Source organism: Diabrotica virgifera, chromosome 5 (assembly GCF_917563875.1).
Source record: "Diabrotica virgifera virgifera chromosome 5, PGI_DIABVI_V3a".
Lineage (NCBI taxonomy): Eukaryota > Metazoa > Arthropoda > Insecta > Coleoptera > Chrysomelidae > Diabrotica > Diabrotica virgifera.
In genome coordinates this window covers 231,762,705-231,780,229 of record NC_065447.1, presented here as the reverse complement: position 1 = coordinate 231,780,229, position 17,525 = coordinate 231,762,705, and the positions used below count along the sequence as shown (strand labels likewise).

The window sequence follows — 17,525 nt, the reverse complement described above, 5'->3', positions numbered from 1 at the left end:
AGATATACAACGGAGATGCAAGGTGGAGAACATTAAGTACTGGGTAAGAAACAGAATAGTAGAATAGAAGGACAACATAGGCCAAATGACAACAAATAGAGTAGTAAAGACGGCAAGAGAAGGCTCCCCAATAGGAAGACGTTTAGTGGGAAGCCACAAAAACGATGGAACAACAACTTACTGGAGGCACATTGAAAAAACAGACAGTCATATCTAGACAAAAAGAAGAAGTGAATTATGTGTATTTGAATTACATTTTTTGCCTTCAAAAATACCTCCGCACAATTTGGAGCAAAAACTGTACATTTAGTGTGTAAGAAATTCAATGTAGAACAACATGGACAGATGCACATTTTCTTCAAAACGATGCAATGTGCACATGGACAGTTATTGCACCAAGCTGTTCAATTGATGTCAGGACTAAATATTTATTTATTTATTTGAAACTTTACAAACACTATAAACTAATAGTAATTAGATGTAAAGTACCTACTAACTAAGAATATAAACCTAAAACTAATAAAATAAGTATGTAAATAAAAAAAGGAAGGGAGTATTTGTGTTTTATGAAATCCCTTAAACCTAGTGCTGTGCAAGCAATGTCCTAAGGTCCCTGATTTTTACATTAAATATGTCTATATCAGTCAGTCATATATCTCCGGAATTAGAAAACAGAAAAATGCTCACGTACTTAAAACCGCAGACGGAAAAATTTGTGATCACGAACAACAGTGCAAAGAATGGGAGAGACACATCAGTGACCTTTTTGACGATGCTTCTCGAGAAAATGCTCCAGATACTACCTGTGACAACCAATTAGACAGAGGTCCCAGTATACTGAAGTCAGAAGTCATAAAAGCAATACAACAAGCCAAAAACAATAAAGCACCTGGACCAGATCAAATCCCTGTTGAGCTACTTAAACTTTTGGATGAGGAAAACATTACCTACTTGACTACTTTCTTTAACAAAATTTACAACGAAGGAAAAATACCAGATGATTGGTTGGAGTCACTGTTTATAACATTACCAAAGAAAAGCAGGCCCACCAAATGCAGCGATTTTAGACTAATCAGTTTGATGAGTCACACACTTAAGATACTTTTACATATTATACAAAACCGAGTATTCCTTCTGTGCGAAACTAGAATGGGTAATAAGCAATTTGGATTTAGAAATGGTCTAGGTCTAGGAACTAGAGAAGCACTATTTTGTATGTGCGTTCTATTACAAAAAAGTTGTGAATTCCGAAAGAATGTTTGTTTGTTTCATCGACATGATACACTTTTCGATTGCCTGCAGGCAGCAGGACTTGACCACTACGATATAAGACTGCTGAAATACTTATACTACAATCAAGTAGCCTCTATCCAAATTGGAGACAGTCGTACTGAAAAACTGCCGATAAAACGTGGAGTACGACAAGGTTGTGTTTTATCACCCACCCTTTTTAATCTGTACTCTGAAGAAATCTTTAGGGAGGCTTTGGATGACAGACAAGAGGGAGTAAGGCTAGGCGGAGAAGTAATTAACAATATTAGATACGCTGACGATACAGCCATTCTTGCTGAAAATTTACAAGATCTTCAGACACTACTAAATCTAGTCAGTGAAGCAAGCTATTGGAGAGGCCTTAAAATCAACATTTCAAAAACAAAGTGGATGGCAGTTGGAAAGATTAATACAGATCAAGGTCAGCTTTCTCTTGATGGAGAGGAGTTAGAACGGGTAAATCATTTCAAGTACCTTGGCAGCTGGTTAAATGTAAATTGTGACTCTGATGAAGAGATAATAACTAGGATCGAAATATCACGGAAGGCTTTTATGACCTGGAAACCAGTTTTATGTAATAGAAACCTGTCGATGAATATTCGAAAGAAGGTGCTGAAATGTTATGTGTGGTCTATCCTATTGTATGGTTGTGAGACATGGACGTTAAAAACCACAATGCTAAACAAAATAGAAGCATTCAAATTGTGGTGCTATCGACGAATCCTAAAGATATCGTGGGTTTCGCACACTTCCAATGAAGATGTTCTTCAAATGATGAATTCGGAACGTCTGCTCATAAGCATCATAAAGAGGAGAAAAACAGAATACTTCGGCCATATAATTAGAGGACCTAAATACCATCTGCTTCGCCTTATAATACAAGGAAAAGTGGAGGGAAAGAGATGGATTGGTCGAAAGAAACTTTCATGGCTGCGTAATATTAGACAATGGTGTGGCTTCACAGTAGAAGAATTATTTCGCACAGCAGCCGATAGAGAGAGATTTCAGGAAATTGTAAACATGATGACAGCCAACGTCTGAATACAGACACGGCACCTAAAGAAGAAGAAGAAGATATTAGTCAGTCCATTGAATACTTCATTACCTACAGATTTTTAACATATTATTTACTGGTGACATGTTTCTATAAGAATTTGTATAAAAAAGATCTAGGTTGGTTATCCTTAACCTTAGGTACTCTAAAGTAAATAAACTCAATTAAATCACAGTCTGTAGTCTGTGTACTTAATACTGTTAACAATTAAGTATATAAACATAATGGCCTGACTGTTTCTTCTAGTGGCAAGTGACTGCAACTGAAATGAATCCAACATTACCCTGTAAGAGACCATATTATGGATATTCCTTGTTTTTCCTTAGGTATAAAAATCTTAGAAATCGTTTTTGAACTTTTTCAATCCTTTCTGAGTTTGAAAACGCAATTGGAGACCAGATGTTTGAAGCATATTCCATATGTGGTCTCACCAGGACATTACAGAGTTTTATAATTGTGTTTATTCTGAAGTCATTACTATTTCTAATAACAAAACCCAAGGCACAATAGGTTCTGTTAGTTATTTCACAAAAATGTATAGTGAACTTCATGTTTGTTTGAAATAAACTCCAAGATCCTTCATAACACTCACTCTCTCCACTAGATCACCATTAATGTCAGAATCTTCAATTATACTATTAAGTTTTCGAGTATATGAAACTACTGCACATTTTTTAACTTTAAGAGTCATTTTCGAATTGTTGAACCATTGAGTAACTGACCTTAAATTGTCCTGCAATTTAACTACATCTTTCTTATTAGAGATTGTTTTAAAAAGTTTAAAATCATCAGCATACATTAAGCTGTTGCAAGATTTAATACAGTCTGACAAGTCATTAATAAATAAAATGAAGAGCAATGGTCCAAGTTTGCTCCCCTGTGTCACTCCCGAGGATGGGAGCTATTGGCTACTTTTACTGTATTCTTCCTATCTGACAAATAAGATTTTAATAAATTAAAAGCTTTTCTTGAGAATACAAACTCTACCAGTTTATTTAAAAGAATACAGTGATTGACCTTATCAAATGCTTTTTCACAATCAGTATAGAGAATGTCGAACTGCTCCCCTGCCTCAATAGCCTTAGTAATATGTTCAGAAAAAACACAGAGATTTGTTACTGTTGATTTGTTACTTGCTGACCATGCTGACCATAGGCCTATAGTTTTGGACGTCATTTTTTTTATCTTTTCTATGTATGGGAGAAATTGTTGCCTTTTTTAAGATATCTGGAAAATATTCCTGTTCAATCGACATATTAAACTAGTACGCCAGAGGTTTAGCTAAGGGTTCTGCCAATCCCTTATAGATATAGGGTGGTATTTCATCAGGGCCTGTAGATTTTTTGGGTTTAAGTTTTTTGATACTATAACATCCACTTCTGTGATATGTTTAAAGGTAAATGAACCCCACTCAGTACTGTGCCAGTGACAATGTGTGCAGTTGGATGTGTCATACACCGATGCAAAATATTTAGCAAATGCACTTGCAATATCAAAAGGTGTATTAAACTTGGAGTCCTTTAATGTCATTTCTATGGGAATTCCATTATTTTTATATTGATGGTAGAATACATTGAAATACATGGTAGACTGATGGAAGTTTTGTTCCTTTTATGTTTTTTGTCAGCTGGTTTACTTGGTATTAAGCTAGAGAATTTTAATTAATTTTCTTAATTTAGTAATTCCTTGGATGACTATATTTGGTTGCCCTAAACTGTAAGTTAGTAAGTTGTGGGTTATTCCTGACAAATCTTTATTTTAATCTGGGTGAATTTCTTTAAATCAGCACTGCATAATGAATTCCCAAATATTGAAGAAATACAAAAAATTATATCTCCCTCCAACACACAAACACATGCTTGTTCACATTTCAGAAATCTTAAGACCTGTTGGTTTGTTGTTTGACATTGAATTAATGTTTGAGATTGCATTTCCCACTTCCCTGAGATAGTATCAGGCATTGAAATTGAAAATTGAAGACCATATTATTCAAGGCTATCTGAAAGAATTCACTGAGATTCAAGAAAAACAATCATAATATATCCACTTGTCATCTGTTTACAAACAAAATAGCCTTAATTTTACAAGGTTGGTAATAATGAGAATCCGCCAAATCAGCTGTTATCTGTTATCCTTTGGTCTTTGAACCCAAAAATTAAGCCAAAAACTTACCAACAAGAGTTCTCAGGTCTGGACCCCTTGATCCCCGAAGCCCTCTGTCGCAGAAACGATTGCAGCTTCTGTTTAACTTCCGTACTGGCCACCGCACTTTCTTCATGTTTTTCCTTCTTTCGCAGAATCTCCAGCTGCTCACGTTGCCTCAGCTCCTTCAGCTGGTTCTGTCTCTCCCAATACTGCTCCAAATGCTGGCGCAGTTGTTGCTCATGCTGCTCAGCCAAGTGTTGTTGCTCACGTTGGAACTGTTGCAGGAGGATCTGGTGTTGTATTTGCTGCTGTTTCTTGATGAGTTGAATTTGCTGTTCCAACTCGAGCTCAGGTGGAGGTTCACGGTGCTGCTCAGCCATATCCTATTTGAACTTCGAGTACATTGCACTCTGCACAAATCACACACTACAAAAACACTGGAAACAAAAATAAAGTCTTACGAGGTCATACCGGTCGCGACCAAACTTGAACTAATCCAACCAAAATCCAAACTAATCGTTCGCTTGCTGAAATAAATTTAGGAACAGAAATAAAGTGGTTTGCGACGTTGTCGGTTATAAATATCTTATTAATTTTAAAACACAAACAACATTATCGAACAAATTAATAAAGAATGCATTACATAATGTTAACTTCAAACATTCAGAATTACTTTTATTTTAAGATTTTTGGTTTATTATGTGATTTGTGTTAATAAATCGCGTTATTAAATTTATATCGAGGTTAGGACTATTTGTATTAGGAATGTTGGCGAGCCTGACATTCCATAAGTTTGCTGTGTGTTAGGAGCTGACAGGGTTGCCAATGTGACTTGAATGTCGTATAAATGTTGTATTTGTGAAATTCCAAACGATTTGCATTTTTGGATTGAGCAATTTCTCTATTTTCGGTAATTACTGTCATTTATTTAACATTTTTTAGGATGTTTCTAATAATTATACCACGCATAACTATAAAGTTTATATTTCTCTTTTATTATTCTCTCTGTTTTATTTTTTTTAATTTTCAGTATTTTCTCATTTATTCTATACCTCTTTGTATATATATTTTTTTTATTTAATCTCCCAATTTATTTACAATCTGTACAACAAGTTACAATGAGTAAATGTTGTGACCACTAGTGTAGGTGACTGGGAGAAAATGATTCACTAATCATTTTCTTTACAAATATTTTACATAGACATAAAATTGTTTGTCTCTGGGAATTACGGCACATATAACTAAAATCGCGATGGTAAATCACTAGGTGTATTTCGTCTAAGTCTTCTTCTGACTGGTTGTCTCATCAGGTTTCTGGCTAGTACATTTGGATGTTGTGTCAGTCTGTCTTCGTATTTCTGTGAGCAGTTAGTAATTTCTTCTTTTACTGTTGCAATTTCTAGATCGCGTCTAATAATATTATTTGCAACATACCATGGGGCATTTGTGATTATTCGAAGAACCTTCGACTGGAACCTCTCCAAGATTTCGATATTGGAGTTTGATGCAGTACCCCAAAGTTGGATCCCGTAACTCCATATTGGCTTCAAAATTGCTTTGTAGACCAGTACTTTATTTTTCATCGAAAGTGATGATTTGTGACCAATCAGCCAGTAAAGATTGTGTAATTTGAGACCAAGTTGTTTACGCTTCATAAAAATGTGTGTTTTCCAGTTTAATCTTTGGTCTAGGTGCATTCCAAGGTATTTGACTGTTGCTTGCTGTTTTAGTTGGTGGTTGTTGATATATACAGGCGGACAGTAACCTTTACGGTTTGTGAAGGTTATATGAACCGACTTTGTTTCATTTTTTTGAAAACGCCACCGTTTTAGCCAAGTTTGCATTTTGTTGAGGCTGATTTGCAGAAGTTGAGAAGCTATCCGTGGGTCCTGATGTACTGCCATCACTGCTGTGTCATCTGCATATGTAGCTCTCGTGGTTTGAAAGTTTGTTGGTAAGTCCGGTGTATACAATACGTATAACACTGGCCCCAGAACACTGCCCTGTGGAACTCCGGATCCAACTGGAAATAGAGACGTGCGCTCATCTCTATGTTGTACAAAAAAGTAACGGTTATGGAGGTAGGATTTTAAAATTAGGAAGAGAGTGAGAGGAAGCATTTTTTTTTAATTTGTATAGAAGGCCTGCGTGCCAGACTTTATCGAATGCTTGCGAGATGTCTAGAAAGGCGGCAGTGCAGTACATTTTCTCTTCCAATGCTCGATTAACAGTTCTGCATATCCGGTGAACCTGTTCTATGGTTGCGTGTTGGGATCTGAATCCAAACTGGTGTGCAGGGATTAGTTCTCGATCTGATAGGAGTGGTTGAATTCTTGAGAGTATCAGTTTTTCTAGGATCTTTGACACTATCGGCAGTAAGCTTATGGGTCGATATGATTTGACATCTTCCAGAGGCTTACCTGGTTTGGGAATTAGCATAATTTTTGCGACTTTCCAGAGGAGAGGGAAATATGCGGTTCTTAATACTGCATTGAATAACTGAGTGAGGTACACAATTCCTTTCCTGGGTAGCTGTTTAATAATTTTACTGGTTATAAGATCGAAGCCTGGGGACTTTTTTGATTTAAGATTTTGTATTATTTTGATCACTTCGTTTACCTTAAACTTTTCCGGTGGAAGTTCTAACTGGTATGGAAATTCTAAAAATTGTTGGATGGATGCTTCAAAGTTTTGATTATTCTCAGCAGGGAAAGGTTGAAAGACGTCTGTGAGATATTTTGCAAATACTTCTGATTTTTCTTTATTGCTTTTGGCCCACTGGCCTTTTTGTGCGCGAATAGGAGGGTTGGTTGATTGAGGTCGTTTAAACTTTTTCGTAGCCTTCCATAGAGCATAGTCTGTACTTTCTGTTGCTGATAGATTGCTAAGATATTCTTTCATCCCATCGTTTTTGTAGTTATTTAGGAGAGTTTTGAGTTGAAGTGTAGCCTGGTTGAGTCTGGTTTTGTCCTGAGGCGCGTGCGTTCTTTGCCTTGTTTTTCTTAAATTTCGTTTTTCTATGATTTTTTGTCTGATTATGGTTGGTAGCTCTTGTTTCATGAGCGTCGTGTTTTTTAGGGGTGTTGTTTGCCATATTGCTTCCTGTATAATTAGGTTAACGTTTTGTATGGCTTCATCTATTTCATAGTTTGTTTTTAAAGGTATGTTTAGGTTTAGGCTGTCCTCAATCACCCGCCGAAACCTTTCCCAATCCGTATATTTGTTGTCCAGTTTCGGTGGTAGCTGTATCTCCACAAGTTCAGTACTTATCGTGATCAATACAGGCGAGTGATCCGAGGAAAGGTCAAAGCAAGATTCAATTCTTTGCAATCTTTTTGAAATTCCTTTTGTTACGCAGAAGTCAAGTAGATCTGGTATTTTGTTCATGTCGGTTGGCCAATAAGTAGGTTCACCACTGGAAATATATGAGTAGTTGTTACTATTCATAGCCGCTAGAAGCTGTCGTCCTTTTGGGGTGATTAATCTTGACCCCAATGTGTATGTTTAGAGTTGTAATCTCCTCCAGCCAGGAATCTGTTACCCAATGTTTTAAAAAATTCTTCAAATTGTTCTTTTTTATCTTGTGTATTGGTGGGCAATAGACTGTAGAGATTGTTAGTGAGCCATGCCAATCTTCAATAACTATGTTAGTAGCCTGCAAGTAGTCTTTTTTAAAGTCATTAGTTTCGTAGTGTTTAATATTGTTTTTGATTATAATAGCAGTTCCACCATGGGCTGTACCATCTGGGTGTCTAGTATTGTAAGTTGTGTAGTTAGGTATTTTAAAGTAGCTTCTACTTGTGAAGTGAGTTTCTGATATTAACATTATATCAATTTCGTGACTAATGATGAAAGTTTTTACCTCAAGACAATGTTTGGCAAGCACGTTGGCGTTCCAAAGTGCAATTTTTAATAACTTATTAATTTTGTTAAATTATTGACGACTATCGTTAGGAGGTTTAGCAGTGTGGACAATTATTCCGCAAATCCTTTAAACATCGATTTTAGTTCAGACAGGTCGTTAGCAGGAGTAGGGTGTGTTAAATTTGGTGCTTGTAAAGTATTCTGAGATGTGCTTGCTTGATGTAGTTGGTTTGTTACTGCTTGTGAGTAGCTAATGCCTGGATTGATGGTTCTTCCAATATTACTCGTTTATGGGGTTGTAGGTTGTTTTTCCAACCAAAATCCAAACTAATCGTGCGCTTGCTGAAATAAATTTAGGAACAGAAATAAAGTGGTTTGCGACGTTGTCGGTTATAAATATCTTATTAATATTAAAACACAAACAACATTATCGAACAAATTAATAAAGAATACATTACATAATGTTAACTTCAAACATTCAGAATTACTTTTATTTTAAGATTTTTGGTTTATTATGTGATTTATGTTCAATAAATCGCGCTATTAAATTTATATCGAGATTAGGACTATTTGTATTGGGAATGTTGGCAAGCCTGACATTCCATAAGCTTGCTGTGTATTAGGAGCTGACAGGGTTGCCAATGTGACTTGAATGTCGTATAAATGAATTTTAAAGTCAAAAGGCAGATATCGAGCACTGAATTTAATTAAATCTTGCCCAAGTATACTTTCGCTCACAAGAGCATCCTCAGGGGCATTTCGTCAATAAAAAGAAGGTATCCTCGAATGTCATTTTATTAATAAATAATTTTGGTGGCAATCTTAAATTAACATCTAACTAAACACTGAATAAGGGACAAAACAGATAAATTAAATTGCCAGTAGGTTCTACATTTTACAATATGTAGGCATACATATCATTCTGCCTCCATATTGTAAAATGTAGAACCTACTGGCAATTTAATTTATCTGTTTTGTCCCTTGTTCAGTGTTTAGTTAGATGTTAATTTAAGTTTGCCACCAAAATTATTTATTAATAAAATGGCATTCGAGGATACCTTCTTTTTATTGACGAAATGCCCCTGAGGATGCTCTTGTGAGCGAAAGCATACTTGGGCAAGATTTAATTAAATTCAGTACTCGATATCTGCCTTTTGACTTTAAAATTCATTTATTCGAGCATTCAACCATTTCCTAAATGTCGTATAAATGTTGTATTTGTGAAATTCCAAACGATTTGCATTTTTTGATTGAGCAATTTCTCTATTTTCGGTAATTACTGTCATTTATTTAACATTTTTCAGGATGTTTCTAATAATTATACCACGCATAACTATAAAGTTTATATTTCTCTTTTATCTCTGTTCTATTTTTTTTAATTGTCAGTATTTTCTGATTTATTCTATACCTATTTGTATATTGAGAGGTTTATAAAGAATGGCTAATTTTTAGCTGTACATTTTGTAGAAGAGAATATTTTTTAAAATTACTTATTACCTACAATTAAAACTATATTGAACTCTGCTATTAACAAATAGGGCTTTTCATTCACAGTCATTTGTTTCGAGCTCCTGTCATATGTCGTATAATCCATGTATATTAATTGTTATACACGGATTATACAACATATGACAGGAGCTCGAAACAAATGACAGTCGATGAAAAGCCGTATAGACTAATAATAGCACAATTTGGTCCAAATATCGTCCAAACGCCATTGGCCATTAAATGTTATAATAAGTGAACATCAACCTTATATCAAAAATAGAGAATTTGATATATACATCTCAAATATTAAACACGCATGGGAAGATGAACATAGAGGTTTAAAGATTGAAGTATTATAGTTCTAAAAAAAGATCTCGAGATGGTAAAAAAATCAAAGAAGCGGCTCTAATTATGGTAAGTGAAACCAAATGCGTCAGAAATTGGAAATGGAAAGAAAATACCAATATTAGTACGTAAATAACAAATCGGGGATACATCATTTATGTTCATACCTACATATTTTTTTTAACATCCCATTTATTTACAATCTGTAATAATGATTACAATAAATAAATTGTTTAACAATTAAAAGAGACTTGCAGGAGACTGTCCAGTGACAATAACCTATGAAATCATAATTTTAGTACTTAACAAAATTATTTGTGACTAATAAATAAAACCCTATAAATAAAACTCTAATAAATAAAATATTTTTGAAAATTTAAAATTTAAAATCTTGTTCGTAGATCGCTTGGAGTGTGGCGCTTTAGTCTTCTGTTTGCCTGGGGTCTCATTAGGTTCTTCGCTAGCCTGTTGGGGTGGTTTTGTAGTCGGATGTCGTATTTTTGGGCGTAACTGGCAATTTCTTCTTTGACAGTCTTCATTTGGAGATCACGATTGATGTGTTCATTGGGCATGTACCACGGTGCACTTGTGATAATGCGCAAGGTTTTCGATTGGAACCTCTCCAGGATGTCGATATTGGATCTCGACGCAGATCCCCACAGTTGGATACCATAGCTCCATATTGGCTTAATCACTGCCTTGTATACTAAAATTTTATTGTACAAACTCAGTTGTAACCTTTTTCCTATCAGCCAGTACATTTTGTTGAGTTTCAGACCCAACTGTTTTCTTTTCGTGAATATGTGTTTCTTCCGCGTTAATCTGCGGTCCAAATGCATACCTAGGTATTTTACATCATCCTTTTGTTGTAGTAGGTACTTTAGAAGAGACGGTTGGGCACGTATCTTTTCGATTAGTGAACGTTATATGTACTGACTTGCTTTCGTTTACTTTAATTCGCCATGTTTGTAACCAGATATTTATTCTGTCGAGATTTGTCTGGAGCAGTTGCGAGGCGCTGTACGGGTTTGAGTGAGCTGCAATGATTGCTGTGTCATCTGCATATGTGGCTGTGATGATGTTTTGGCTTGTAGGAAGATCTGCTCTGTAGACTAGGTAGAGAACTGGTCCAAGGACACTACCCTGAGGTACTCCAGCTTTGATTGGATATAAGTTAGTGCACTGATCTTTAACTTTTACAAGAAAATGGCTGTCGGAGAGATAGGACTTGAGGATTAGAAAGTAGTTAAGAGGAAGGACTTTTCTTATTTTGTATAGCAGGCCAGTGTGCCAGACTTTATCAAAAGCCTGCGAGACATCCAAAAAGGCTGCAGAGCAGTATTGCTTCTCTTCTAAGGCTTTGTTTATGGAATTGCAGACTCGATGAATTTGCTCGGTGGTAGCATGTTGTTGTCTAAATCCAAACTGGTGGTTGGGTATTAGCTGCTTTTCCACAAGGATTGGCTGTAATCTGTCTAGTAAGAGTTTTTCAAAAACCTTTGACATCACTGAAAGTAGACTGATAGATCTATAGGACTTAACTTCTTCTACAGGCTTGCCTGGTTTGGGTATTAAGATGATTTGTGCCACTTTCCACAAAAGGGGATAGTAACCAGTTCTTAAGATTGCGTTAAAAATCTGTGTCAAATATTGCACTCCTTTCTTGGGAAGTTCTTTTAAAATTCTTGCAGTGATTAAGTCGAACCCTGGGGACTTTTTCGGATTTATATCTGTTTGGATTTTGTTCAAAACTTGTTTGGCTGTGAATTTTTCCAACGGTGCTTCTAGTTAGTATGGATATTCTAAATACAATTGAATATTATCTTCTGCATCAGAATTGTTGTTTTGGGCATGTGGTTGGAACACTTCCTCCAGGTATTTGGCAAAGACTGTGGCTTTTTCGTTGTTATTTTTAGCCCATCGTCCGTTACTGGCCCGGATAGGCGGATTAGAGAGTTGTGGTCTGTTAATCTTTCGTGTTGCCTTCCATAGCGAGGATTCGGAGGTTTCCGTGGCAGATAGATTTTGTAGATATCGTTTTATGTCGTTGTTTTTATTGTTGTTTAACAAAGTTTTTAGTCGCGCTGTAGCTTGGTTTAATCTATTTTTATCCTGGGGTGCGCGAGTTCTTTGCCATACTTTCCTTAGTCTTCTTTTTTCTGCGATTTTTTCTTTTATTTCGTTGGGTAAATCTTTGTGTATGATTGTTCTTGGTTGTGTAGGCGTTGACTGCCAGCCAGCTTCTTGAATTATCCTATTTAATTGATTTACTGCTTCGTCAATTTCGCCATCCGATTTTAGTGGGATGTTTAGATCCAGTCTCTCATCAAGGATAGCCCGGAATTTAATCCAATTGGTATATTTACTACTTAGATATGGTAGAGTTTCTGTTTCGAGGATATTCGTGGATATCATGACCAAGACAGGAGAGTGGTCGGATGAAAGATCGAAACAAGATTGTGCTGTCTGGGATTCAAGTGGTATTCCTTTCGTCACACAGAAATCAACCAAATCTGGAATTTTGTTTGTGTCTGTGGGCCAATATGTGGGTTCGCCAGTAGATATATATTTAAGGTTGTTGGTTTCCATTGCCATGTATAATTGCCTACCTTTCGGGGTTATTAGCCTGGATCCCCAGTAAGTGTGTTTTGCGTTATAATTGCCGCCTGCTAGAAACCTGTTTCCAAGTGTGTTGAAGAATTCTTGGTATTGATTTTTGGCTATAGTATGTCGTGGTGGACTATATATTGCAGTTACTGTTAAGGTACCGTTCCAGTCTTCTATGCTAATACTTGTTGCTTGTATATAGTCTCTTTTAAACTTATTTAACTCGTGGTGTTTTATAGATGACTTAATTATGAGTGCAGTTCCTCCATGTGCAGTGCCATCTGGATGTTTGGTGTTATATATTGCATAGTTGGGAATTCTCAGATAGCTTCTATTTGTAAAGTGTGTTTCAGATATTAACATTATGTCGATGTTGTGTATTAGTATAAAGGCTTTAACCTCTTGAGCATGATTTGTTAGCCTGTTGGCATTCCAAATAGCTATTTTTAAGAATCTGATCATTTTGTTAATTTAGTGACGACGGTGGTGAGAAGATTTAACAGTGTACCCATTTGTTCCATCAGGACTTTTAACATATTCTTTAGTTCAGCCATGCCATTTGAGGCGGGAGTATTGGTAGTAGTTACTTCTGTTTGATTTGTATTACTATTCGTAACTTGTTGTGAGTTATTAACGATTTGGGCATAGGTAACTCCTGCTTGGACATGCTGTGCATGATTAATTGGCATGCTAGGCCTGGGTCTAGTCGTTGGGAATTTTTTCGTTTGTAGCTCCTTGTATACCCTGCAACCTTTGTAGTTTGCTGGGTGGTCTCCCTCGCAGAGTACACACTTGACGTTGGCACTTCTTTCTTTATTAGTGCATTGCTCTGTTGCATGATCCCAGTACACTTTACACATCATGGTCTAAGATGGCAGTATGACTTGGTATGTCCATATCGTTGACATCGAGAGCATTGTGGTATCTCTCTTTTTTGGTACGGTGGTTCAATTTTAATCTTATGGTTTAACAGGAACTCGATGTCATATATATTTCTATTATTATCAGAAGGTTCCAGGTCGACGAAAAATAGTGATATCTGATCTTTAGTTTTAGGGTGTTTGATGTTCCAAATGTTTCTAACAGTGTGGCCTTTCTCTTCTATTTCCTTTTTTATAAGATTTTTGTCCATCAAGTAATGCATGTTCTTAAGAACAACCCTGAAACTGCGCTCGTTTTTTATTTGATAAGTATGAAACTCTGTCTTTTTTCCGATAGGGCTTTTGTTATTGTACCATAGTAGTCAGCAGATTTTGGCTGAAGTTTAACTTGATCGGAGCTAAGAACTTTTAATTTGTAATTATTTTCAGCAATTTTGTTTAGTAATTCGATAAGTGGGGGTATGTGTTTCACCCCCTTAATAAATATTGGAGGCGGTTTGGTTATTTTCTCTTTTTCACTTGTGCTTTCATTGTCGTTTATTTGAATCTGTTAGAAGTGGTAGTCGCCGAGTTCAGCCAGTAATCGTTTATTTTTGCTTGCTTTACAATTCTTTTGTCTGGACTAGTTCGATGCCTTTTGTTGGAGTTTTTGACTGTTTTCCATTCGGTTTGATTTAATGAGGTGAAAGGTGGGTTAGTATGTTGGGGTTGCTGTAAGGGTTGAGAGTAAGATGTGTTTAATGATTGAGAAATTTGCATATTACATTGTAATTGTTGATCAGTGCACATTTGGTATTTTGGAGCGTACGCCACTGGCTGCTGGTTAGAACCCATTGCGTCACATTGCATCGGTTCGTTAGATTTCAGAATATTCTGATTTATCGCCGTTGAAGCGGAATCCATTTTCGTTTTTTGGGTCCCATTAACAATCGTTTAATTTGTTTCACCACAAAAACTGGATTTTTATTTTTGTATTTATATTTAACTACAGATAAGCAGACTGGTAATATCGACTGTCTCGTTCGAAATTCAAACAATGACTACCTACATATAATGACTACCTACATATAACATCAGAGTTGGTGTTAATACTGAGAATAAACTAAATGTAAGACCAAATACCATACCAGGATAATATCATGACGATTTTCCTCATGGTTTACTATGGGATGACTAACAGAAGAAAGAATTTTACTGTCATTATTGGCTGTGATTGCATTCTTAAAGATATTTAAATATGACAAAGCCATTTTCTCAAATTATTCTTGAATACCTATAGTGCCGTTACATAAGAAGGAATAGACAATAGTCAGTTTGGGTTTAGAAACGGACTAGGAACCAGAGAAACGTAATTCGCTTTTAATGAGATAGCTCAAAGATACATAGATATAAATGTGGATATGCATTGTTGTTACGTTGATTTTGAAAAAGCATTTGGCAAAGTAACGCATGTTAGTCCAAATTCTAAAGACAAAACTGTAGAATTATTGAGACAATCTTTATTTAGCACTTTATTACAATTATATTTCCAAGCGACCATCCATATTATTCACCTAACTTCTACCACTATCTTCACATCCTGTCGTTCTCCCCCAAGAGGTTCTGTCTCAAGTACCGACTACGTTTCTGAAGGAAACGTATAAGTGGTTGCATACTGAGCTGACTCTACATTCTCCTCTTTTTAAATGAGGTAAGCCACAGAGCTCTCTATGAGAATTCCAGGACCCCAGCAAATATAGAATGAATACATAACATAACATAATATACCTCACTTAAGAACTATAGTCGGACAAGTAAATTGGCTTTTTAATGTTCCTTTTAGGCCTCAATAACAGATCAGGTTCCTGTACAGGTAAGTGTTCACTTTGGACATCACTTTTATTTGGTGAAGCATCGACTCCACAACTCTGACTCCCATGTATAGTCTCTAAAGTATCAGAGGAATTATTTATATTCTCATTCTCCTTTTCTTTGTGGGAGAAGCCTGGAGTTGCTAAGTCGCTGCCGTCAACAAATTTCTTAGGAACTAACTGGTTACTGGTATCAGGAGTATAGTAAGGTGCCTGGACCAAATGCCATCTGTTACGTCTGAATTGACCACTATTAGTTTGAACAACATAAGAGCGTGGTTCTTCACAAATTTCAATTACCTTTCCATATTGCCTAATATCAATAATCCAGACAGAATCGCCCACATATAAAGGTTGCATATCCTTGGCTCGGTGTCTACTATTATAATTATCTGCTTGTTTTTCCTTATTTTCCCTTTCTCTTAATGACACTCCCCCCTTAACAACCGATTGTTCCAAATTTAATGACAACTGTGGTAGATTAGTTCTTAATTTTCTAGAGAAAAACAGCTCTGCTGGTGAAAGTCCACACCTTAAAGGTGTAGCCCTATAGGCTAAGAGCGCTAAAAATATATCTTCACTATTCTTTTTGATTAGTTCTTTAGCAGTCTTAACTGCCCGTTCAACTAATCCATTGCTCTGTGCAAAGTATGGGCTACTAGTTACATGAATAAAATTATAATTTGAAGCAAATTTCTTAAATAATGTTGAAAATTGTGGTCCATTGTCACTACGCACAATATTGGGAATACCATATCTAGAGAATAAACCTTTCAAGTGATTTATAATAACAATTTCAGTCATGGAACTGAGCTCAAATATTTCAAAATATCTGGAGTAGTAGTCCACGACAATCAAGAACCATTTATCCAGTTTAAAAAGATCTAGCGCTATCTTTTCCCAAGGTCGTGTACATGATTCTTCTTTGTAAAAAGTTTCTTTTATATTTTCACGATTTTCCACACAATTGGGACAATTTCTAATCATTTTTTCTATTTGAGAAGACAGCCCATCCACCACACTGTAGATTTAGCCCTGTCCCTGCACTTGACTACCCCCAGATGACCTGTGTGAATATATTCTAGACATTTAAGTTGTAAAGCTGCTGGTATAATAATTCGAGAACTTTTTAATAACAAATTTTCACAAAATGATATATCATATCTGAATTGAAAATATGGCAAAACATGCACAGGAATTTTAGACTTTTCTGGCCATGAAGTCAACGTATATTGTTTTATTATTTGTAAAACAGGGTCATTGCTTTGTTCCTCGATTATTTGCTTTATAAACCGATCTTTTATGGGTAAATTACGGATTACCGATTTAACATACCCCTCGACTTCAATACCTGTCAACTCATCATTACTAGGTACAGAATTTTTTATGGGACTTCGACTTAGTGCGTCTGACACAACCAACTGTTTTCCTGGGATGTAAACTACTTTATAATTGTAACGCATTAATCTCATCCGAAACCGCTGCAACCTAGGAGATAATTCATCCACATTTTTCGTCTGTAAAATTTGAACAAGGGGTTTTGAGTCTGTTTCAAAAATCAAATCTTTGACCCCTGTTATATAATCAGCAAACTTTTCAGCTGCCCACGTAATTGCCAGGGCTTCTTTTTCTATCTGCGCGTATCGACCCTCTACTTGACTTAATAATCGAGATGAAAATGCCACTATTTCGCGAGATTTATCTAGATTTTCTTGCATCAGACAAGTTCCTATGCCAAAACAACTAGAGTCTGAATTTACAACAATAGTTTTGTTCGCATCAAAATATGATAAATTTGGGGAACTTTCTAAACATTTTTTTAGAGTATTTAGAGCTTGAATTTGAGCAGGTCCCCATAAGAATACTGAGTCCTTTTTTAGAAGAGATGTTAAAGGTTCTAAAATTTCAGATTTGTTTTTAATATATTTACCCGCAAAATTAATCATACCTAATAATCTTAAAAGTTCTGTTTTATTTTCTGGTTCTGGGAATTCTCTAATTGCTCTGACCCGTTCAGGA

The 17,525-nt window shown here is 35.8% G+C and overlaps 1 protein-coding gene across 1 annotated transcript in view; it reads right to left on the bottom strand.

The window, feature by feature from the left end:
* LOC126884710 (histone deacetylase 7) overlaps positions 1–5,013 on the bottom strand; it is a 302,317-nt gene extending 297,304 nt beyond the window's left edge. The window contains exon 1 of the mRNA XM_050650832.1: positions 4,499–5,013. Coding sequence (XP_050506789.1) covers positions 4,499–4,851 — 353 coding nt within the window. The 5' untranslated portion in view covers positions 4,852–5,013. The remainder of the gene's footprint in view (positions 1–4,498) is intronic.
* Positions 5,014–17,525: the final 12,512 nt, after the last annotated feature.